The following is a 24010-nucleotide window of genomic DNA, read 5'->3' on the forward strand; positions in this document are numbered from 1 at the left end:
GGAAAAGAGGGATCATTGGAAAACCAGCAGTTCCCCAGCGTTGGGCCTGGCCCAGACCGCCGCAGGTCTGCCGCGCGGGTAAACGGTGCAGAGCCTCCAGAGCTCCCCAACACCGGCTTCGGGGCGTTTAAACACCTTCGTCTCCAGAGCTGGCGGAGCCGGAGGGGCGGGCGCTGCCCCACCAGCCCGGGAGCCCTCTCTCGGGACCGGGCCGAGGACCCCCCCCCCCACACACACACACAAACCGCCTCCCGCCGCGGCCGGGCCCGGGGGGGGGGGGGGCCGGAGCCTAACGGCCGCGCGCGCGCTGCCCCGCGGCCGCCTGGCGGGGCGCAGGCGCCTGGGCGCGCGGGGGGTCCCGCGCGCTCCTCCCCCCTCCCCCCGCCCTTCCGCCGTCGCGCCCCGCCCCGTCCGCCGCCTGCGGAAGTGGAGCGGAGCGGGGATGCGGCCGTGCCGCCGCCGCCGCCCGGAGCCCCGCAGGTGAGCGGCGCGGCGCCGCGGGGTGGCGGCGCCGAGGGAGCCGCCGCCGCCGCCGGCGCCGTCTTCCCGCGGGCCGCCTGACGCTCCCTCGGCGGCCGGGGCCGGGCGCGGGGGCGGCGCGGGCCCGGCGCTCGGCCGCAGGGAGCCGCCGCGGCGCCGGCCGCCGCCCCGCTGCCTATCGGCGATGGGGGCGGGGGGTTGCCTGGGGTGAGCGTCCGTTTTCGGGGCCGCGGCTCCGCGCGGGGCCGGGCCGGGCCTGTGCGGGGAGCGGCTGGCGGCGAGGGAAGGCGGCGGGGCGGCTCCGCGAGGCTGCGGCGCGGTGTTGTGTGGCTGCTGGGCGACTGCTGTCCTCCTCGGGGGCCTCTGACAGCTCTGCGGGGGCCTGTTTGCCGGGTGTGTGTGTGTGCGTGGAGAAGGAGCGGAGACGCGGCGGAGACCTGCAGGGTCTGCTTTGGGTTTATTTTATTTATTTTATTTTTTCTCTTTAGCGCTGGTTTCTCTTGCAGATGTTGCTGCAGGTGGGGGCAGAGGGAGCAGTGTGATTGCCTGGGATCTTGGGGCGTCTCTCTCTCCACCTTGCAGTTCCTGCTCCAGTGCTGCTGTTGCTAAAGACTTGCGTAATTATCGAATCCCGAGCAGTTTCGATGGAAAATGAAGGTAAAGGTCTCATCAGAGTCACTGACTTCATTGGAGCTAAGAGGATTTTTGCGTGCAATTTCTGATAACTGCTGGTGCAGCTGTATGCTTTACCGTTCCAGGGTTTTACAGGGTTGGGTTCATCTCATGGCAAGAATTTTGCTCTGCAGGCTGTAGCTTGTGAATTGTAGGACTATCTTTTTGCCTTTTCTTTGTGCTGCAGCTTATTGGACTAAATTGGCCAGGTTTTGAATGTAGTCTTGATGTTTTGTTTTTAGAGTGCTGTATGAATTTGAAATGTACCTTCTTGTGTTATTTATATAGGTGTTCCTGAGCATTACTTGCTCCTTATTTGCCTAAATTACATGCTTTTGTTAAATCTAGCCTTTCAGAGTGAAGCTTCTCAGCTTTAGTTGTGTTTTGTGCTGAAATCTTTTTTTAGCATATATTCTGTATTCTTAAAAATCACTTAACTTTGTCCTTTTGGATTGTTCTTAAATTATAAAGTGACACAGAAGTTTCAAGTTGTACTATTTGAGAGATCTGGTATAAAGTTGTAGACAATTTATGTTGAAAGAAGTTGTGTTGTGCTTTCTCTTTCTTCTGTAGTTCAGGAATGTTTTAGTCTGTGGAGTTAATTCTGATTTTCCCTGTTGGGCTTCAGTGTATGTTCTAGGAACCTTGAAAGCCCCTTTGCCTTATTGATAGAGTGACTGTGAGCTTCACACCTCTTCCTTTCTACTCAACTCTGGGTGTTGAAGAAATTCTCTCTGAAATTCATTATACTCTTATTCATAGTAATATGAACCCTTGACTTCTCTCCCCCTCCTCTTCCTACCATTTACATTGTTAGCATTCTTTGGATATACTATGTAGATGATTTGGGGGCTGCTGGATTTTATTTGTGATATATTGTTTCATGATCCATCCAAGTTCCTTCTCTTCTCCCTATCCTTTTGAAAAGATGAGCTTTTTTAGTAGTTTAACTCAAATGGGATACTGGATTGAGTAGCAGTCCACAGTGGGATGGAGGAACAAAATTGTTTTTTTCAGTGGATGTTGTTCTGTTTTGAAATACATCTATCTTCTGGGACTAGAAAGTTGTAATAACTGCAAAGTCCAAATAAAATCGGAAATTGCAGAGGTTTACTTTAATATGTCATTTCAGAATTTTTCTAACTTTAAAATAAAGTTTAAAATTTATTATTCTATTTATCATCTCTTCTAAGAGAATCCTTGTAATAAAGAGTGTGGAACTTGCCAGAATGTTTGGGTTTTGTTTGTTTGTTTGTTTTTTTTCTCCTCTCTAGAGGGAACACCTCTAGAGGATTGATCTCCCTTTTGGGAGCATAGATAGCTGGTAGGAGTGGTATTTGTGCATTTGCATTTCAGTCACCGAATTTTAAATAAAAGATTGGCAGCACTCAGAGGGGACAGGAAAAAGCAAAACAGATATAATGCTGTTGAACAGCAGTGCACTTAGGAAAGAAAAATATCCACCAGAAACTTGTATGCCAAATGCCAAAACTAGAAAGACTTTGTCTTCTAGGTGTATTAACAAATAAATGTGTTATTACAGATGTAATGTATAATAAAGTAAGATGATAGAGTATGGCCTGTTTTAAATCTTCTGAGTGGTAATAGTTCAAAGATCGTGTTTCTTGAGTCTTTTGTGGAATAAAGATATTATATTTAAGAATGACTGACATTTGTATGATAGGTAAAACTATGTATTTTAAAGTTACTTCCGGGGTGAAAAATACTTCAAAAGATGATTGAATGCATATTTCAAAGGCAGAAATAATTACCATGATTTACTGAGTTTTCAAAATAGGATAAATTTCTGTGGTAGGAAGAAAGCAAAACTTCAGTATGAATAAAAAGGTTGAATTGATTCTCTTAACATCTTGGCATTCATTTGAATTACTTATTCTGCACTATCTTTCCTGCTATTTCATAATAGGGGGTGCTGACAAGCACATATTTACAACTGTCTACTGTCTGTTTTAGTCCTTTGTTTTTTTTTTTTTGTTTTGTTTTTTTTGGGGGGGGGGTGCTGAAGTTCTTATTTCTATGAATTTGATACTTTGAGACAGCTAGACTTCAGCAGCTTTTATATTGGAACTTTCAGCTCTCTAGAGATGATCCTTATTTATTATTAATTATTTATTTTTTATTTTTTTTCTAGGAGATAGCTAAACAGTTGAACAAAGACTGCAATTGCAGACAGAAGTTTTGTTTTTGCTTTTGTTTTCCAGAACAGACTTTAAAAGGTCTCTTTAATTTGGATTTAGAGAGAAGAATGGCAGATTTTTTTCCATAGTTGGAGCAGTGTTTGAGGTCATAAAGTGATAACATGGATTAGAAAACTGAACTTTTCCTCTGTTAATTCAGTTTTCATAAACAGTATTGTTTGTTTACTGTAAGATAGCTGTTTTGTCCCGAGTCTGTCCCTTGTGTTGGGATGAATTGGACAGCTAATTAAACTTTCCCCCAAAATTCATGTATCTCAATGTTAACAGGGAAGAGAGGATCTCCCATCATAAGTACTTAGCTCAATAAATGTTTGACTTAGAGGAATGACTTTTTTGTTGTTGTTCTGAAAAATAGAATTTAGACTTCTTTCCATAAACGGGGATTTTTTTGTTTGTTTGTCTGTCTATTTGTTTTTTCTTAAGCTGTAGGCAGTTTAGAGAACTTGCATTTTTTTGTTTTGGGTAAAACATAACTTTGAATACAAACTAGGCCTTATAATTTTTTTGGAATTCTCCTTAGACACCACTGCATTTTACCTGTTTTAAATGGCTTTTTGTGGTGGTAGTCATCTTTAGTCATCATTTTTTTAGATTGTGATCCTTTGTTCTGCCGAGGGTTCCCTTATAGAGGCTCTGCCTTTTTAGCAGGAAAAACAATGCAGGTAGTATTACATCAACTTTGAACTTGTCTACTCTAGGGTCAGACTATGATTATAAATACAAATTGTTTAAGAAGAGTACTGCTTTGTTACCAAGATCTTCTGGATCATTTGTGCTCAGATTTTAAAGTGCTTAACAGAAAAAGTCAAAATAACACTTTCTCACCTGTAAAACAGAAGATGATTTTCTCAAAATCATGTAGAAGACTGGTACAAAAACTCAGATAAGCTAATCACTATATGATGTTTCTGTTATTTACAGTGAGTTTTATCTAAGCTAATCTTTAGGGATAACTGTTAATATCAACCTGTACTGTGTTATATTACTATTTGGAAATTTCAGGATAGTTTTAATAACTGGATAAATACTGAGACAGAAGTTGATGGATTTGGAGCAGGGGGGGAGGAAGGTACATTGGTTCTTCAAATAATCCTGAACTAATAAAAATACAGTTTTTGTTTTTGCCATATGCTTGAAGTGCAATTTACTTTCCTAATGAGTTTTGTGGGTATTTTTCTTAAATGATGAAAATGGGCTAAGTTGGAAAACTGACAAAATGAATAGGTTATGGCTTTTGGAGCAGTGTGAGCTGCCTGGTCTAACTCTGCATGGATTAGGCAGGTGTAAGTACTGATGAAAGGATTGAGTGTGGATAAATGCAACTGGAAACAAAGAAGGGGGATGCCTGTGGCAGCACGAACTTGAAAACAATTTAAGTTGTTCCAGAGTGGCACCATCAGTTGTCCATGAAAGTGATAGCCAAAATAATCAAATTTTTGATGAAAAATCTGTTGGATATCCTGAAGTAGGCTTTGTGTTATCACAGCAGTTCACATTCCCTTTGAATTTTGGATGATTTTTAAAAATAAACTAATAGATTGAAAAGGGATTTTGATGTTCATGGATTACTGTTTGTTACCATCTGTGACTTGGTATGAGAAGATTAGGACCACTACTTTACTTAGGCTGACAAAAAAATGACATCTGTTCTGTATAACTTGAAGGATAAGGTGAGAAAAGAGATTTTTTTTTTTTTTTAACTGTCTGGAGAGACTTCAGTGAAGACCAGTTCTAAAAGGTAGTTTCCTATCTGTTGCTAGTTAATTCAGTTATCACAGCACTATCTTTTTGTCTGACATGAGAAATATAGATTGCCTTTTTAATTGAAAACCAGTGTTGCCTCTTCATCTGCTGTTTGATTAGCTGATGGAACATTATGTAGTTTCTTCCCCTTCCTATTATTTTCCCCACTGATAAAGCACAAATGTTAATCTATAGTAATGTGGAAATTGACTAACATGAAATCTGCTTGAGTTCAGACTTCACAAAATGTATGTTTAGTTATTTTGCTGTGTTCAGTTATTTTGCTGGCTTTGTAACTCCTCTGTATGGAGAATCTATTGCATAATCTTTTCTTAGTGAATTAAAAATAGTGGCATAAGAAAACTCATTTTCAAGGTGGCTAATTTAACAAAAGCTTGCTTTTTGGTGAGCAGTTTGAGTGTGTGGTGAGAATGGTATCGTGAGGTGCAGTTCCATAAGATTATATGAAACAGTCTCCTCACTGTTGAAAGGAGGCAATCCTGCTCTGAGCTGTGTTCTGCTGTTACATGTTGTGTTGACTGTCGTGGTCATTGAATTTGTCTGACTTGCTAGCTTGACAGAAGGCTAGCCCAGCCTTTCTTCCCGTGAGCCATCTGTTGGATTTTTTGCTGAGTTAGTAAATTGAATTGGCTTGTGGATAGTTCAGTGAATGACAGAAATTGTGAGGACGTGAACTTCTGGGAGGGACATGAGGAGTAAGACCTCTTCCTTCTAGCATAAGCAAACCATTAGGTTGACTCAGTCTGCATGTAGTCTTATCATCAGTATATCAGAGCGAGGCATTCTGTGATTAGAGCTACCCGCTGTTTAGAAAGTGGGATAGGTACTGAAATTTGTTAGGAAGAGATGATTAAGGAAAAAAAAAAGTAATGCACCTATTGGTGTGGTGTAATGATGTGGTATAAATTCACCCATAGACTACTGGAATTTTGCAAGAGTGGAATAGGTTCAGGATATGTAAATTTTGTTAGTTGCAATACCTGCTTGGAAGTGGAAGAGTTCAGGTGAAGGTGATACCTAATTGACACTGGGTGATAAAATTGGTAATAGCAGTGTGGTCTGTAGAAGCAAAAAAGAATGATACAGTTACAATGCAGAAAATAAAGTACAATAATCAAGATATAAATTTGGGGCAAACATCTGTTTATAGTTATTTGTTTTGTAAACAATTAGAAGGTATAAAATAGATAATGAGTTAGCAGATGCTGACTATGGAATCTAGATTTTAAAGGCTTTTAAAATATTTTTAAGTCGTAAATGTTCTGCAGCACTTTTTTCTGCATACATAATTCACAGAAAAGCTTGGTGAACACACTTACTGCTTTTCCAATTCTAAGAAAGCTTATTACCATAAGTGGAGTAATTATACAGTGAGTCATGTTTGCATTTTAAAAAGAGCTGACTCCATCTTGGTCCTGAGAACTGTTTTAAATGAGAAGTTCAGGATTATATTTCACTTAACTTTTTTAGAATTTTTTTGTCACATTATTAACTATCTATAGAGCTGTCAAGGGTATATAGAGTGAAGCATTATTTTAAACAAATTTGAACTACAAACGATGAGCAAATTCTATTTCTTTTGGTTTTGTTTTTTGTTTAGTGCAGCTATATGACAACTAAGGTCTGCATGTGTCATGGCTACATAACCAGTATATTGGGGGGAGGGGGTAGGGAGGGGCTGAAATTCTCTGTTAGTATTTACTGTTCAAGTACCGTCCTTCATTTTGAGAAACTCAATGTTTTGAAGTGTTAGGAGGTAGAAACGGACTATTGGAGAAAGAGCCAGATCATCTTATTTCTAAGCTTAGATCTTCTCTCCTAGAAAGTTAGCAACTGTCTGGCAAGATAAATGACTGGTATTTAGACCCAAAGTCTTTCTGCCTTGATCTTCTGAAATGCCTTGGTTGAATTGGGACTTAACTGGAGATGTATGTTGTCTGGAGTGAAGTGAGATACTGCCACCTGTGCTCTCTTGCTTGAGTGATGAGATTCTGAATTGACTCAGTGCTGTTTTATATAAAACTTACTTTAATAAGGCACCAGCATTGTTTTGATAGGTTTCAGTGTGTGCTTAGGATTCTGTGTTTTTTTGTTCTTCTGATGAATAAGGTATGAAATGTTAAAGCTGATTTTTCGAGTAGCTGAGCAGTTTTTAGAACAGCAAGAATCATAGCTGAACGTTTGGTTGATGTATAGTAGTCAAAGCATTCCAGTGTGTTCATGAAAGCATCCTTGGAAACTCTGATGCCAGCCTTTAAACCAGCAGTACACCATTGTACATGCTCCAGAGTATATGGAAATTCTGTAAATAATAAATCTTTCGTGGTGATTAAGTTCAAAGTTTGATTGACATTCTGAACATATACTACATAAATGGCCTAAAGAGAGATAAGGCAATTTGGACTGATACAGTGGTGGGGATTTAGTCAGAATTTCTGCTATTACCCCTTAATGAATCTATAGTAATGTCAGGGTTACATAAGATGTCTTTATTTTTGGGAAATGCTTCCTCTCCAGCTATGGAGCAGGCAGTTCTCGTTCATGAGACTTGTGGAATAACCACATGGAGTATATACTAAAATTATGGAAAAATTGCCTAACATTGCTCTTACGCCGGTATCTTTGTTTGAATTAAATGACTGACTTTCCTTCCTATTTTTTAATTAAAACATTGTGAAACATCCTGAAAGAGTAAGATGCCTTTCAGGTTGTTCAGACAGATTTCTAGGAGAAGTGCAATATTAAGATGATTTTAATACTAAAATATTTTTTGGAGTTGGTCTTTGAGCTTATAGACTCCTATAGAGTGAAGCTGGATGTTGAAAGGAGTCTCTTGGAACAGATGTGTTGAGACAGACTTTAATACATTGCCTGAAGTAGATGGGAAATGGGGATAGGTCTCCCTCAAGTATTTTATAACTTCTAAATTTAGGCAGATCCTGAGACTGTCAGGGCTGATAGCTGCAGCCAGTATTTAAATTCCCGTTTCTTAGCCGGTCGAAATTGCAAAAACGTTATATGCCTGGGAGTATGCTTCTGCTGTTTGACTGACTGTTAGCTTCAGTAAAAGCACTAAGCACTCCTCAAATACTTGAATGAATACAGCGCAGAGTTTTCAGGCTTGCAGGTCTGTTCAGCAAGTTGTTCTCATAAGTTGGGTATTCATTTCTCCCTGGTTAATGGGTGATGTGTGTGCCAGAATGAGCACACAGTGACCCTTTCTGTAGAGTCTTATGAAGAATACACAATAGCGAAGGGCTCAAACTGTGACGTCCAAGGATAGAAATCTACTCCACAAGGAGAACTCATTATTGCAAATTAGTATCTTTTTTTTCTCCTTCTAGCATTTTTGGAAACAGAACTCTTCTGTGTGCACTTCTTTTGATGTGGAAACTTCTGGTAAAATGTTTAAACTAAAATACTCTTGAATAGAAACAAATTTATTTGAATATTGGAAACTGGGCTGCTGCAGCTGTTTCCCTAAAAGTGAAAAATAGTTGCACTTTCCAAAAGATTCTATTCAAATGAAAACACAACATTACATGGCAACTTCAAAGTCTTCAAAAAGTATTTGCTATTCTGAGCAAACAGTGCCTCGTAGAAAACAAGTGGGTCATTAGTCTGTAGGCTTCAACCTTGTGGGCGTGAGGGCAGTTCTTCACAGTGGCAAAAAAGATATTCCCTTTGGCAGTCAGTCTTGGATTTTGAAGGAATGTTGACTCATTGCTCTAGGACAATGGTGGTGTTCTGATCAAAGCTAATTGAGTATTTTTCGTATCTAAATTTACAAGTTTGAGACATCTTTAGAGAAATTGGTAGTTGAGACTACAAGAACATATCAGTCTCATGATAGTTATTTGTAAAGTACAGAAAATTGTATCAGTGTAGTCTACATGGATGAAACCTTTCCAAATATAACTTCTCATTTTATTCATTAAAATATAGGCAAATTAGTTCAGAAGTCAAGATTAAGACATTTTTAAAAATGAGTTGACTTAATCTAGGAATGTTATTTTAGTTTGTCTGCATTTGCGGTTTGAAAGCTTGGTTGCACTGATTTAAAAAGAGAGCTGCATCTACCATCTTCAGTTACTTCCACCTACTTCTTATGTTAGAATAACTGATGAATTCTTAATTCCTGCTAAGATCTGGAGCAATTTCAGGAAGGAAAATTGTGGAGGAAGTTGCATCAGTCGTGACCGTATGGCTAGTCTGAGCTCTAGGGCAGTCTGAGGACTCTTCGTATGCTCCTCTCTGCACTGCTTCCCCTTTTGGTATCCTGCCATGCATCTGGAGTTTGCTTCTGTACCTACTTTTTGCTGAGCTTGTTATCACTTGGTCATTGTTCCATGACTGGGACCTGTCTTGAGGTTCTATGAGCACCCTGCTTTCCAGAAGAATGAAGCAAAAATTGCCTTTTTCTGAAAGGCAAAGGTAGAAAAATCTTGATGAAATAGACGTTTTTTAAAGTCATTACTTAAAAAGTAGTTCTCTGGGATCACAGACATGTTACTGATAGTTTGAAGATGACTGGTACAAAGATCGAAGATCTAGATCTCCAGAACATTTAACCACGAAGTCCTAATGTTTAGGAGAAGACTGCTCTGATGCTTCAACTTTGGAATTGATAGAAAAGGGGATTACTTCCATTCAGAATAGATTTTTTTTTTTTTTTTTCCCTCCTTAAAGACATGCTTCACAGTCAGGAGTCTGTGCCCAGCAGGAACTGTTTCGAAAGTTCATGTGTGTGCATGCTCACGCTGTTTGCTGATAGCTAGTCTGATCTTTCAGGATGCCAGCCACAGCACAGGAGAGTGCTCATCTTTTATGATATTATGTGCACAGGTCTCTACATAAAACTGCGTTTCTGTTCCTAATGCTCAGTTTCACTTTGCAATCTAGAGAGAGAGCCAGACACAAACACACACATACACACACACTTCTGAATTGTTCAGAACTGGAAAGGAACGTGTTTGTTTTCTTGTTAATCTTAAATTGGAGCTGAGCTTTCTGAATGTTTTGGTACAAGTTACACATGATTTGATCATACAGTGAATAAGGAAATTGGAAGCTTAGAAGTTTCAGTCTGTTATGCATTCAGTGAAACACCTTTTAATTAATATTATTAAACACCAGTGCCTCTTTTTCAGTGAGGGGAGAAATGGCAGCAGCATGAAATCTATGCTGTGAAATATATTGTCCTCCTGTCTTTTATAAGGCATAAAAACCTAATAAAAAAGACTTGCAACACACCAGTGATGCAGCAAGATTGCTAAAAGATACATGAACATTGACAGAAAATACATAATGGAATTCTAGGAAAAAAGGGGGGTTGGTATGAGCATGTCACCTAAAATATGGGAGTCTGCTACCTCCTGTGTGTGTAAGTTGGTAAGGCGTTCTATCTATACAGAAAAATCAGGCAGAACCATTGTTCAAGTGGCTAACTTATTTTGCTTTCCCAGAGCATTCATAAAAGGTAGTTGCTTTGCTCTTTAGTCGTCTAGATAAGGGATGTGTTCTCCTCCAGATGTAATCTCTGTAACTGTCACAAATACAATGGCATGGCTGTAACAGGATTCCCATTATTTCTGTTTACGGATTATGTATGCTGCAGGTTTGAAACACCACTGTTTTTGGTGCCGTGGTCTGTAGTTTCTCCCTGTGAAATGCACAGCAATAATTCATCGTGTTGAAGGTGAATGATCACATAACTGTTAATGATAGTTGTGGGTATTTGGAGGTTGTAGTTGTGATCTCAAAGAATGTGAGAAGAAATTGAAAAAGGATTTCATGTCTTAAAAGAAGTGAAAGATCTGAAAACTGGCATTCTAGAAATGTGGGATGAGAATGAGCTTTCTTTGCTGCCATTTGAAATGTTAAATAAGTAACTACTTGTCTTGTAGGGTTGGCATCTCTGGTGGCCGTGTTCTCCAGGGTATGGTTGCCCAGTGGCCCACAGATTTATAAGTTCAGAGAACTTAAGAACTGTTAAGGGAGCTAAATAATGCTTTTTGTGAAACATGGGAAGATAGATTTAAAAATGAAAGCTGAATCTTGAGGGGAGGAGTATGGGTTGAAAGGTATTGTAGTACTCAGGTTGGCTTGAAAGGGGTTCAGTTTCAAAGAGACTGATCAGGCTGTTCAGATGGACAGCAGGATTGAGATGGTGATAGATATGGTGAACACGCAAATACTGCAGAGCATGCCAGATTGGTGCTGCCAGTCATTTTTCTCCACTTCTAGTTGTGCCCCAGAAGGAAGAAGAAGGAGCTCCGCTAATCTGTAATTTACCAATGAGACAAACGGCTCTTTCTAAGAGGAGAGTCCCTGAGCCCAAATGCTGACATGCATTTCTAACTCAGGATTCTGAAACAAGTTGTGAGAGAAAGAAAAATCATTTTTTCTTCAATTATCTCAACTTAAGCTTCTTTGTTATTTAAATCTCTACTTCCTTTATTTATTTTTTTGCACTGTCTGTATTTTGCATTTGTAGGTCAATTGATTAGCTATGTGTAACATTTAAAGGATAGCTAATTAGCAAAGTATTTTGGTCACAAGATTGTTTAAAAGTAGATTTTGCTATGACAGCACTCTAAATTTTTAGAGCAATTTCAGTGAGTGTAGGTCCTGCCATTTACATTCAGTCAGCAGTGCACAGCTAGCATTTCTCATTGTTTTGAAAAGCATAAACGTATCTTAATATCAGCAAGCCCTGCTGATTGATAATGAGCTACTCCAGCTGAGCTGATAAGCAGAATAGTACATGTTAAACTGCAGAGGGATGCACAATCCTGATCCTTGCTGTTGATCATGTTAGAAAAAGAGTAGGTGGAATCTTGTAGCATATGGAGAAGAATGTCTATAATGTTAATTGTTCAGGCAAACTAGAGATTTTTCACTAGAGATAACAGAATGGAACTTGTAAATTCTATTAATTAAGAGCTCTAGATCTTTGCTTTAACTTTAAACATGCTTTGGTCATAGTGCTATGATCATATGAGCAGTTTGTGTTTCTTGCCCTAGAAATGGTGTAGAGGTTGAAAGTGGTCCAAGAAAATTCACTGCTGAGACAACTGCTTATTTTTGTCTGTTAACCTCCTGCTTCTTCGTTCCCTGGTAGATTTAGCTGCAGGCAAAGAATGGGAAGCTGTAGTGGTAACTCTGAAAAAGATGCTATCTGATATAATAAAAACTGTGAAAACTGATCTAATATGGTAGCATAGACCAGTATCATTTCTTAGCCCCAATAAAAACTTTGTCAATAATTAAGTCCTAGTTGTGAACTAGGACTAGAACTAGAAATATTTCTATTACTAGAACTTCCATAATGAAGTCCTAAAGAGTTTAAAGATACCTACTGATTTTTAAAAATGAATTGCATCATAGGATGGAAAGATCATAGTATGTATAAGTTAACTCCTTTAACATGGATACTATATTTTTGGGATAGCATTTACTAGATACATTAACAGGTGTTGCAGATGTCCAGGTCTCCAATGTGCAGATCGGGGCAGCAGTGTTAAAGATCTGTAGAATACTTGCTGACTGTACTGAGTAAATATTTGTTTCCCTTTCTTTGTGAAAGCAATACATACATAGTAAAGGAAAAAATACTTGCTTTTATAATCATTAGGTTCCAGCACATAGCAAGCATTTACTAACTAGTTTTTATTTGAGGTAAATCTATTGATGTAATCCACTTTATTCATTGGAAGATGATTATGAAGGAAACAGTGATAGTTTCTCATTGTACAGTACGAATTGCATAAGTAGTTGAATTTAATTGGTGACAAAATATTAGATATTTTAAATTGTTCTTTTCTAAACTATAAGGGTAGTTCAATCAACAGATATAATAGAGGTTTTTGAGAAATTAGATAAGGATCCATCACGAATTGTCTAATAGTATGTAATTTTGTCACAGATAAGGGAATTGACTGAAAAGAGATTCAATCCTTTATTTTTCTGATCTTGTACCAGATTTTTCTTGGTAGAATTTTTTATTGCATAGACATTTTACAAGTTTTTACAATTCTCCCTAAAAGCGGGGGATGGTTTGAATGCAATACATATTCAAAATCAATGGCTTTTTGAGTCCATCACAAAAGATTGTTGAAATGACTTTTTGTAGCAGAAATTCTATTACCCTAATCAAAGTGGGCTTTTGTTTTGTTTTGGGGGTTTTTTTTTTTTGTTTATTTGTTTTTTTGCAAAAGCCTGATCTTGCTATTTGTTATGAGTATTTTAATATTTGTGTTTAAGGATTTTAATTTTTAAAAATAAAGAGATTGTTAGTTGATTCTCTGAAGTCAAATATCTGAATTGATAACATTAGGGCAATGATCAGGAAAATGTATGCCTTTTTTGGAATAGTTACTTGAGCTTAGCAATCAAGTCTGTCTAAAAGGTATAAGGAAAAAGATTTTTATCAGCACTGAAATTGGCAATGGCTGTCAGTACATTTCTGCCAGTTCCTACTGGGAATGCTCAGAGGTTTAGAGTGTTTCTTTGATGAAAATCAAAGTGGAGTGATTTTGGTTAAAAGCATGCGATTGTGGGTTTGTTTTAGAATAACACTTAGGCTGAATGGCTTTTAGCCCTAAATTTGGAGTTCAGTAACTAAGGCCCTAAATGTGGTATCTATTTTCAATAAAAATTAAAACCTAAGACTTAGGAGGAACTTTAAAGTAAGGAATATGAGCTAGTAGTTCAGCCATGTGTTTTACAAAAGAGGAATGGTTGTGGGAAGGTTTTGCATGAGTGGTTGATTTGAGAAGGTATATAATCCAAGAAAGCTGAAATAAAAGTAGAGTTAAAGGAAATTGAGTGTGAACTCATAAAGTATGAAAAATTGTCATCTTCACTGGCAGTGTCCTGAGAATTGAAGTGGTTAAACTAAGTGTTGGTTTGTGTAAGTAGGCCTATCTGCAACCTTAACTGGATGTGTTCTTAAGTGCAGAATAGGTGAATTTGGATGCCAGTGTGGTTTGCAGGTAGACATGGTACATACAGAAGTTTCTGCAAGGCAGATTTGACTGAACTTGTGCCTTTTGGGGGCAGGTTTAGCTCAGTTGGTTAGAGCATGGATGCTGCTAATGCCAAGGTCGCGGGCTCAATCCCTATATGGACTATGCTGAGGGTTGGACGAGATGATCTCCAGAGGTCCCTTCCAACTTTATCATCCTATGATTCTATGATTCCTAGGACTCGATCTTGTCAGCATTGAGTGCCTCATGGATGCCAGTAAAAGCAGTGCTACATTAAGCAAAGGCTTTTGTGTCTGCATAAAAAACTAATAACAGTCATGATGATGCATCATTTCTCTTGAGGAAGTTTTACAGAGCTGCACATGTGTATTTTGTCGTTTTGAACTTGATATGAAGTATAATAAAGGTGTATTATCAGTGAAGTCATTTTTTTCCACAGACTTGTTTGTTTTTAGTTTTAGAAAATATTTTTGTGAACTTCAGATCGTTATTTGGTAAATATGTACAAATCTGTTTTTTTCTTAAGCTATCATCAAGATTCTGGAAAGATAGTGAAGAGAAACATGTAGTTCAAGAGACTAAGAAGTTAATGCCACTAACATATTGAGATATGTTTACACAAATTGTCCTGTCTTTTTCAGTAATGTGATTTAGGCATCGAGTCCTAAAGTCTATATTCTTCCTAACTGAGATACCTGCCTTCTGCAATTATTATGATCAGCTTAAGTTGCTTTAGTATAATTTTATTTTGCAGGGGGAATCTGTTGATGCTATGTTCTTGAGAAACCTTAGGCTGTGGAGCAAATGTCAGTCCCTGTGGCCCAGAATAGTGCAAGATTGTTGGTGTTAGGGCACTTACCCTTCTCTGGCTTTCATGTTTCTAGAAAGCATTTATGTAAAGTGTCTTTGGACTTGGCAAAGAGCCCTCTCATTAGGAATAGAAATTTACTTTCCCCTCTTGTTGAGAGTAATTAGTGAGATTCTTTTAAATTAATTTAAATGTACATTAAATGGTTTTGCCTGAGTATATGTTGCAAAATAGAAATCTGATATTTTGTGGAACCATGATTTGAAATATTTTGTCCTAGTTTCATGTCTTATTTGAACCATGTGAAAGTACTAGAAATGATAACTTGCTATATAATTTTTGTAAATGTGCATGTTTATAGCATATAATAATGTATATTCACTGTTTTTTAAAGAAATATTTACATCAGTGTATTTACATAAAATTTCAGTAAATACCCACCCAATGCTAAACTAGATCGAAGTCAGATCTCTTAAAGTGTTCTAATAAGGTGGCCACAGACTTTCTAGTTTTCATCTTGGCTCGCACGTACCCTTAAAATGATATTGAAGAATAGAACATAAACAAAGAACTGTGTCGGGAGCATGAGTTACCAGATCTGGAGGTGAGACGTGGTAGGATGTAGCCGAGCTCCCCCTTCCTTGGAGCCTTGCCGAGCTGTGCTGCAGTAGCTCAGCTGTCAGTGCCCTTGGCTGCGAGCCACTGAAAGCAGAGCTGGGGCCCACCTGGAGGTCAGCAAGTGCCCAACTAAGGTGCAGTTCTTCTGCCTCCTGTCCCCTCTCCCAGGAGCCCAGACCCATGCCGCACATCGCCAGCCCTGTACCTTAGTCTCTAGACATGCTTTTTGTTGAATTCCAGTAAAGGGACAAGTTTTGTGGTTGACTGTTTCACCTGAGGAATGACATGGCAAGTGTCAGACTTGGCGGAGAGTTGCCAAATAAGTTTCTCTTTTAAGAGAAAGCGTGCACGTTCTAACTATAGCACTTTCACCTTAGTTCATTGTACTCTTAGGCCTGCAGGCTGAGGTCTTTATTTAGGTAAGCAGCTAGGAGAACGAATATGGAGTTGGATTAATCTCAGCTATCTTGTTTGAGTACAAGACAAACTGTGTAGTATGAAACAGATCATCATGCCTTCAGGAGATTTGGGGGGTTTTTTAGTGAAATTTTATGACACATTGTTGAGATTTAAGTATTTTGTGATGGTAACGTCTGTAAAGGTGATTCAAAACCACTGTTATCTTTTATAAAGCATAAAAACATCTATTCAAATTTTGCTCAGGTGTAGCAGTAAAAACATTTGTGTGGTGTAAGTTTGCATTTTAAGTGTTTTTCAGTTAATAAAAGGGCAAAAAACAGACTAGACAAGATTTGCGTTATTAATCGTGGGTGTAAAGAGTACACTAAATTAGTGTGAGGGTAAAGGAAGGAAGAACTATCATTTTAGCTTCTCATATTTAATAAGCAAAAACTCTAACTTGGTTTCATTAAGTATCAAAGCATTGCTGAGCTCTGCTACTGATATTTTTTCCTAATAAGCTGTTCTGCAGTTGACAACTTGTTTTCTTAAAATTACAAGAAAATATTTTTGTGATATTGATTTGGAACTTCTGTACTGTAGTCAAGTTTTATGACTTTGCTTATGTCTGTGCTCTTGTTCATGGTCTTAAAGTTATTTCTTCGTTCTTTAAGTAGACCTAGTTCTTGTTGACAAACTGCAGCTTGATGAGTGGAAAGTAGGAGGAGGGAGTGAAATTTATCTGAAGTGATTATTTTTTCACCAGGTGTTAAAGGAATGAGCTACAGGATTATGAATATATGTAACTGTTAGGATATCTGCCATCATTTCACATGTTAGTGCAGAAAGTGTCTTCTAAGTTGCATGTCCAGGCCTTTATTATTGCAGATGGTACTGCATAAAAATAAGCTGAAAACAATGCAGATTACTATTGAAAAATATCTTTTAATGTCATTAATACTACATCACTCTAGTATGTATTGTTTGGTACAAAATGTCAGTGCTTCCCTTTCTTAAGAGCTTTGATTTTGTTTCTTAGGTTGCACGTCTTCAACAAATCCCTGATGGTGACAATGAGACAATGATTCCTGTACTGTCTTCAAAAAAAGCAAGTGAATTGCCAGTTGATGAAGTTGCAAGCATTCTGCAAGTAAATGATTTTGCATTTCTTATGTGGCTGCACTTATGTTGTGAAATGATGTCTGATATTTTTCATAGCTATTGACTCAGTTTTTCTATGGATTCCTTAATACATTTTGGCAGCATCTATCTTAAGTGGAGGAGCAGGATAAGAAAGCTACCCATTGACAGATTTACAAACCTTTGAATCTGTGTTAATTTCCCATGTAGATGGTCCTTTTTGTTGTTTTCTGTATGCTTGACTACCTGAAGGATACACCATAAGTGCTCAGCACTGACAACCCAAGACTTTGAGGCTATTGCTTTCATTTGACTGAGGAACTGAACTCCTGGCATAATCCTCAAGAGTCTGAACTATGCCTGTGGTTTGGCTTGCTGAAGATATTCTGCAGGGAAGATCAACAGCCATTTAGAGCTGTGAAAAAGCATCTGCTTCTGTATTGCTTCTGTGAATTTTTTGTTGAATCTGTTATTTACTGGCAAACCTGGTTTTAAAATAGCCATTAGCTAGCTTTTATTCTCATACACACATTAGTACCAAGCTTGTCTCTCTGATCTTGGCCATGTTTTTATAATCTAAGGCCATATACTGTGGTGTTGGAATTTTGTTTGAAATACAGCTTATCAGTGTTATCATTGACTTTGTACTATTCTTTGTGTATTTTAATAGGCTAATCTTCAGAATGGCTTAAAAAACTGTGAAGTTTGTCATAGACGGGCATTCCATGGATGGAATGAATTTGATATTAGTGAAGATGAACCACTGTGGAAAAAATATATTTCCCAGGTGAAGATTTTCATCCTTTCTTCTTCTGTTTTAATACAACACCTCTTTATTTCAACATCCATCTTTTATACATTTTCCTCTGCGTTAGTTTTCATGTGCATGAACATATTTTGATAACAGTGGGTAAACTCTAGTAAAATTATAAGTTATGATTTCTGTAATTTATATCTAACTTACCTTTTGAAAAAGCTTTTATTTAGATTCTTGTCTGTTTTAATCACATGATTTCTTTTTTCTTTTTTTTTTTTTTTTTAGGGGAGTATATATTCTTAACTAGAATGTTGCTGTTTGTAACAAGTGTGAGGGCAAGAAAAGCAGAATAAAGTTCCCTATATGCCAGGGCTTGAGCATGAATTATCCTCTGTGGTCAGTTGTAAATGCATATGACTGAGCATTGGTTTGTGTTTGACTGGAACATTAAGTACAATTACCTTGATAGACAAAGGGAATTTTAAAAAGCAAAACCATTGCCATTGAGGTGAGAGTGGAGGTGGGGCCAGCCTTGATTGTCGTGTTAAGCTGAACTGGCAAAAGTCGAGTGTTAATACTCTTTCTGTTGAGCTTGGCTTGTTATATATGAGAGCTAGCGCAGCTTCTCTGAATGGTGGGAAATGTCTTCTTTCCCAAGTCTGCTGTACCAAGTACGGTAACTTTCACATAGTTATGTGGAGTGGGTTTTTTTGTTTTTTGTTTTTTGTTTTTTAAATTAATGTATGTTAAATATTTTGGTCAGTATTTTCTGTAACTTATCTGAGCCACAGTATAATTATGTTCTAAATTAAACCCTGAAGTAATAGATGATTAATTCTGGAGAAACAGTTTTACATGAAGTGACTGTGGAGATATATTCAGCTCTCTGCTGATGACAGGAGTGGGAACATCATTACATATTAGCTGTCTTCTGTCATTAATGCTTTTATTTTTCCATGGGTAGTGTCAAATGCATCAGAACACTTCTAAAATAGGTTATCTAGGCCTATTTAAATAGAGTTTAAGATACGTATTTGCTATAAATGTACTTGCTTTTCATATGTGCTCATAGAATGTCCTTCAATTTAGAATGTTGGAATGTTCTCTTTTTAATTTTTTTTTCCATTAAAAAAGACTCTGTTGGCAACCAACTGTCATGTAAAAGCAAGATTTGTTGTTATTTACTCTTAAAATCTAAAGTAAGTTTATGATCTCACAGGAAGGCTTGTATCTTGGGGGCTGAGGGGAGGGAGGACCCAAAACACAAAAGACCTGAGGAAATATGAATTGAAAACTATGAAACCTGCCTTGATAGTGATAAGTTGCTGGGAACAAGATCTGCCCCTTATCTCAAGGACATTCTGGATATTTTTTTTTTTGTGTTGAAATGCAATATAAACAAGTACAGGAAATAATTTATTTTTTTCACCTTCAGAGAATACAAATTAAGAAATGTAAGAAACAGTTTTTTCCTGATATATATTGAATATAGTTCATTCAGAATCTTTAATAATGTAAAAAAGCAAGCTTGCTTAAGTAAATTCTGTGAAATAACTATAGTCAGATTTTGTTTTGTACTGATGGCTTTGATCTGTTGCGTTTGAGAGGTATTATTTTATAATTAAAGTCTGATGTGCTTTGAGGGAGAGGTGAAATGGTCATTCTGTCAGAATATTGTTGAATTACTCTTCTGTTTCCTTTCAGTTTAAAAATCCCCTTATTATGCTTCTCCTGGCATCTGCAGTCATCAGTGTTATAATGCATCAGTTTGATGATGCTGTCAGTATCACTGTGGTAAGGAACTAAAATTTATCTTCTTTAAGAGTGTTTGATGTCCACATGTACTTTTGATGTTCTGTGAATGCTAATGTAGGGTAGTATCATTTGATTCTAATTTATGAAGTTGATTACATGCTAACATTAAATCAGTTAAGCATGTTTCTGGATATTGTTTGTTCTTGATTGATAACCATAATACGTACCAAAATAAATTTATATTGACTAATAATTATCTGGCTGCATCTTATATATTTACTCTTTCATTAATGATTGAAACATCAATAGTTAGTTTGTTTTGAGAAGCAATTTTTGATGTCTTCAATTCTTATCTTAAATTATGGTCTAAATTAAAATTGTAAATGGCAAAATTGTTCCTTTAAATATGTAATCCTTTTAATTACGATGAAGAAAAGTGAACTCTTTAGAAACAGCAGAAGACAGAACCTGAAATAATGAATTTTGTATGAATTTGCAGTTAAATAGCCTGTTAAACTAGTGAGCAAATAATGCTTATTGGTACAAATAATGCTGAGAAGAAAATTATCCCTTCTGTCCTTTTTGGGGAAAAGATGATAGTGAAGAATTGGAAAGGCTGTATGATAATTGAGCTGCTTTTTGTCTTGGCTGACCTCCTCACTGTGTATGCTGAGGAGTTTTACTTCTGTAGTTAAGGTAACTTGAGCTTTGCTCCTAGCACCTCTTATTCCTTAGAAATTTTAGCTTTCTCTGGATAAACCATAGATTTCTTTTAAGTAAAACCTTACAATTTTGAATTTGAGTATAGTGTTTGGAATGTTCTATTGTGTTAAGAAATGTATTTAATTGTTGCTTTGCCTTAAAGTTGAATTATTTCCTGTGTGGTTTTCTCCTTGGTTACTACTACTATGTCTCTATTACTTCTTATCCCTTTTGAGCAAGGCAATGAGAAGAGAAGGCTGCAGTTAGTATAAGAGAACGATAATTTCTCTATTTTGTGCCACAACTTAGGAAGGGTGCTTAAGTTGCCTCGTGAACTTTGATGTCTAAAAATACAGAGGAAAAAGTGCAGTTGAGTTAAAGTTCCTTAATTGTGTGTGTACGTGTGTGTGTGTCTGTGTTCCTCCCCCCGTGCTGCCACATCTAGCGTCTGGTTAAGCCACCATTTTGTCTTGTAGTTATTAATGCCTGTTTTTTCTATCAGCTAATGAAGTTTTGTTATAGCTTCCTTTCAGATGACAGTGCAATTTTCCTGTGGCTGTATATTTGTGCGCAGAGCCTTAGCAATGAAAGTAATATGCTGTTGAAGATTAATGACATGTATTTTTTTTGGTAGCATTTCTTTTAAGCAGCTTTTTCTACGGTTTTCGCTCGGCTAATATAAATGTTTTGTAAATCTGTGTGACTAACTGGATTAGAGAACCGGTGTGGGTTAAAAATTACGTATCTTCAATACTGGTTTCTTGATGCAAAGCATTGCACGTAGACAAACTCAGACTGACATGAGACCAAAAATATGTGACTGTCACAGGTAGTGTGAACTGTAGAAGGTAACGTCACCCCTGAAAGAAATGTGTGTGTAACCATGGTGAAAGTATGCTGTGGGAGGATGGGAAATATGTAGTTATTAACTAATATTAATTTGTTAAGGCTAACGTTACTGTCAAAACAACGCAGACTTGTTGATTTTGGCCTTTGGATTATTCAAGAATTTAGCAAAAGAAATTTCTTCTGTAAAATAGTCATCTTGATTTTTTGGTAATTACAATGTGTACTTTAGAGGCTTAATTAATAGATTTTGTGCTTTTAGTATATAGTTGTGTGGATCTGTAAAACATTAGTGTTATAGAACTCAATCTGAGACTGTGTAGAAGGGGAAGATGATTTTTTTTTTTTTTTAAACAAAAAATTGATCTTGGTCACATTCATTTCCTAATAGATTTTTTTTGTTCACACGTCAGATCACATGCTCACTAACCCCGTGATGTTTATGTTGAAGTGCCTGTGTGTTACCAGGATCACTTGCAGGGTAGAAGGGAAGGCTTACTATTCAATCCTAATTAATTTTCTTGGGTTCTTAATGCACAGTGAGGAACGGGTGTTGTGGATGTGGGTTTTCTTTTCTTCTAGAGCCTTTTTATTTGGGACCTAGGCTGTTGGAGGTCTTCTGCCTCAGTGTCTTGTCTCAGACCTCTGGAGTCTTGGACAGTCTCCTTGTTCTTTTCCTTATGTAGATGTTTTATGGCTCCAGTCTTGTTCTTTATCTCACTAACCTATTTCTGGTTTTGAGAGATGGTTCTTGACCTTTTTGAATCTGGTTATTTGAATGAAGCCGCGTCTCTGATGCTTGGTAGCAGTTAACACATCATTCCTTTAACCCTTGTTCTGCTTCATTTGATGTTTCTGTACTCACACTTCAATACTTCGCTCAGACCATTGTTTTATTTCGGTCAAAGATCTCCACTGCTCTATTTTGCTCATCTTTTAGAAATGCGGAGTAGAGATTATTTTCCAGTCAGTAGAACCTTTTCTTCCAAATCAGTAGTTAATTATAAATTTTATTTTTAGTAAAATCACTTTATTGAGATTCTTGGATGTTGCTAGTACAGATGTAAAACAATAGTGCTTTTTGTTTTTTAAACAGACTTGAGGGAAAGTCAGTGATTTTGAAAAAGAACATGTTTCCAAACCATATTGTTAACATATGATTAAGCAAAAGCAAATCACTTTAATGGCCATTTGAAATTCTTTTATCTTACCTGCTTTTGTTTTCTTGCAGGCAATACTCATTGTTGTTACTGTTGCCTTTGTTCAGGTAAGACATCTGCTGTCCAAACAAGATCAATGCTTTTATATAAAACTCTTTTATTTAATAAAAGACTGAAGTAGTTGTCCTGATACATTGTGCAGCTGTGAATGGTTGAGTAAAGTGCTCTGTGCTTTGATCCAAGCCTTTTGCCTTTTCTAAAGTGCATGATTTGTTCTGCTTTAACTACAGTGACATTTATGTATCCATACAAGTATTACAGCCTACCATAAAAGAGTGCTTGTGTAGAACACTCAGATTAAACAGTGCTGAACTACTCTTAAATATTTCATTTCACAGAAAATAGATTTTGAAAATGTGACTGGCTGCAATTTTCTGCGGAAACTTTACAAAATGATTCTTCCAGTCATTTGCAAAGGCGTAAAGAAGTTGTTATCGTTCTGTAATACGCACCTTTAATACTCAGTGTATAAACCAAAATTGCTTTATGTTTATGCTCAGTATCTTTAATTTTGTAATCGGCTTTTTGAGGTTTGAGGTAGGTTATATTACCTTGTTTCTCCAGAGGTTAAGAGTATGAACACAGTATTTTTGGTACAGCTGATATGCAGTAACTTGCTAAACTGTAGGACTAGATCATGTCTGAGCCATGAATTAGCATCTCTGCAAGTGTTAAAAGGCATGAGAGAAAATGGGAAGAACATCTTGACCTTAAGAAGTGCATCTAAGCAAATTGTTAAATTTGTAAAATTTTCAATGCTTGAACTATATTTGTTATCTAAAGTATCTAATATGGAACTGTTGAATGGCATCCCTTTAATGATTCTTTGGAATGTTACCTAAATACAAATTGCTAATAAGATAGATTTCAGTAGATGTGGATTTATCTTAGTGATTGTTAATTTTTGCCTGTTTTTAAAACATTCTCTGCTTTATTTGTGCTTTTACTGTGTCCACAGGAGTACAGATCAGAAAAATCTCTTGAAGAGCTTAGTAAACTTGTGCCTCCAGAATGTCATTGGTATGGAATTGCCTGTTCTTCCAGTCCTAAATTTAGTGTTAGATTTACTCTGAATTGAGTAGGGTTATAAAAAACTTACCACTTTGATATCAAGTTGTTATAGTGACTTAAAACATGTTTTGCTTTGAGCCTAGAATACTATTCCACAGTTTTGCCTGTTGAACATTCCAGATGATGTTGCTGATATATAACTTAAAGAAACAAGCAGCAAAACAAATCTTATTTGGTTGACTTCTAAAACGAGTAAAATGAGCTGCAATATGTAGTCAACGTTTTGAAAGCTTTTCTCAGACAAGATGCCAGAGAAGACATTCTTATGCACTTTGACTTCATGTTTTCGCCTACAGTGTACGAGAAGGTAGGGTGGAACATACACTTGCAAGAGATTTAGTCCCAGGTGATACAGTCTGCCTGTCAGTTGGAGATAGAGTCCCGGCTGATCTACGATTATTTGAGGTATATACCTAATATACTGTTTTAACATTTAATAACTTCTCTTTCCCTCTGTCTCATAAAAAGAAAGGATGACCACTGAATGTTGAACGACAGTAAATATTACTGTTTGGAACTCACAATTATTTCACTATTTTAATAAAAATTTCAAAGTAATTCAGCTTCCA

The 24010-nt window shown here is 37.3% G+C and overlaps 1 protein-coding gene across 3 annotated transcripts in view; it reads left to right on the forward strand.

Annotated features, from left to right (window-relative positions):
- Nucleotides 1-398: 398 nt before the first annotated feature.
- The window catches only part of ATP2C1 (ATPase secretory pathway Ca2+ transporting 1), a 51930-nt gene continuing 28318 nt past the window's right edge, over nucleotides 399-24010 (forward strand). Inside the window, exons 1-8 of one of the 3 annotated variants that reach the window (XM_062569409.1) lie at nucleotides 399-480; nucleotides 969-1137; nucleotides 16990-17100; nucleotides 17761-17877; nucleotides 19552-19641; nucleotides 22382-22417; nucleotides 23329-23390; nucleotides 23738-23846. In XM_062569409.1, the coding sequence (XP_062425393.1) occupies nucleotides 1132-1137; nucleotides 16990-17100; nucleotides 17761-17877; nucleotides 19552-19641; nucleotides 22382-22417; nucleotides 23329-23390; nucleotides 23738-23846 (531 nt within the window). In that variant the 5' untranslated portion in view covers nucleotides 399-480; nucleotides 969-1131. The remainder of the gene's footprint in view (nucleotides 481-968; nucleotides 1138-16989; nucleotides 17101-17760; nucleotides 17878-19551; nucleotides 19642-22381; nucleotides 22418-23328; nucleotides 23391-23737; nucleotides 23847-24010) is intronic. The other 2 variants (XM_062569410.1, XM_062569411.1) reach the window with 2 other exon arrangements.

The sequence above is a fragment of the Rhea pennata genome, chromosome 2 (genome assembly GCF_028389875.1).
Source record: "Rhea pennata isolate bPtePen1 chromosome 2, bPtePen1.pri, whole genome shotgun sequence".
Taxonomy (NCBI): Eukaryota; Metazoa; Chordata; class Aves; order Rheiformes; family Rheidae; genus Rhea; species Rhea pennata.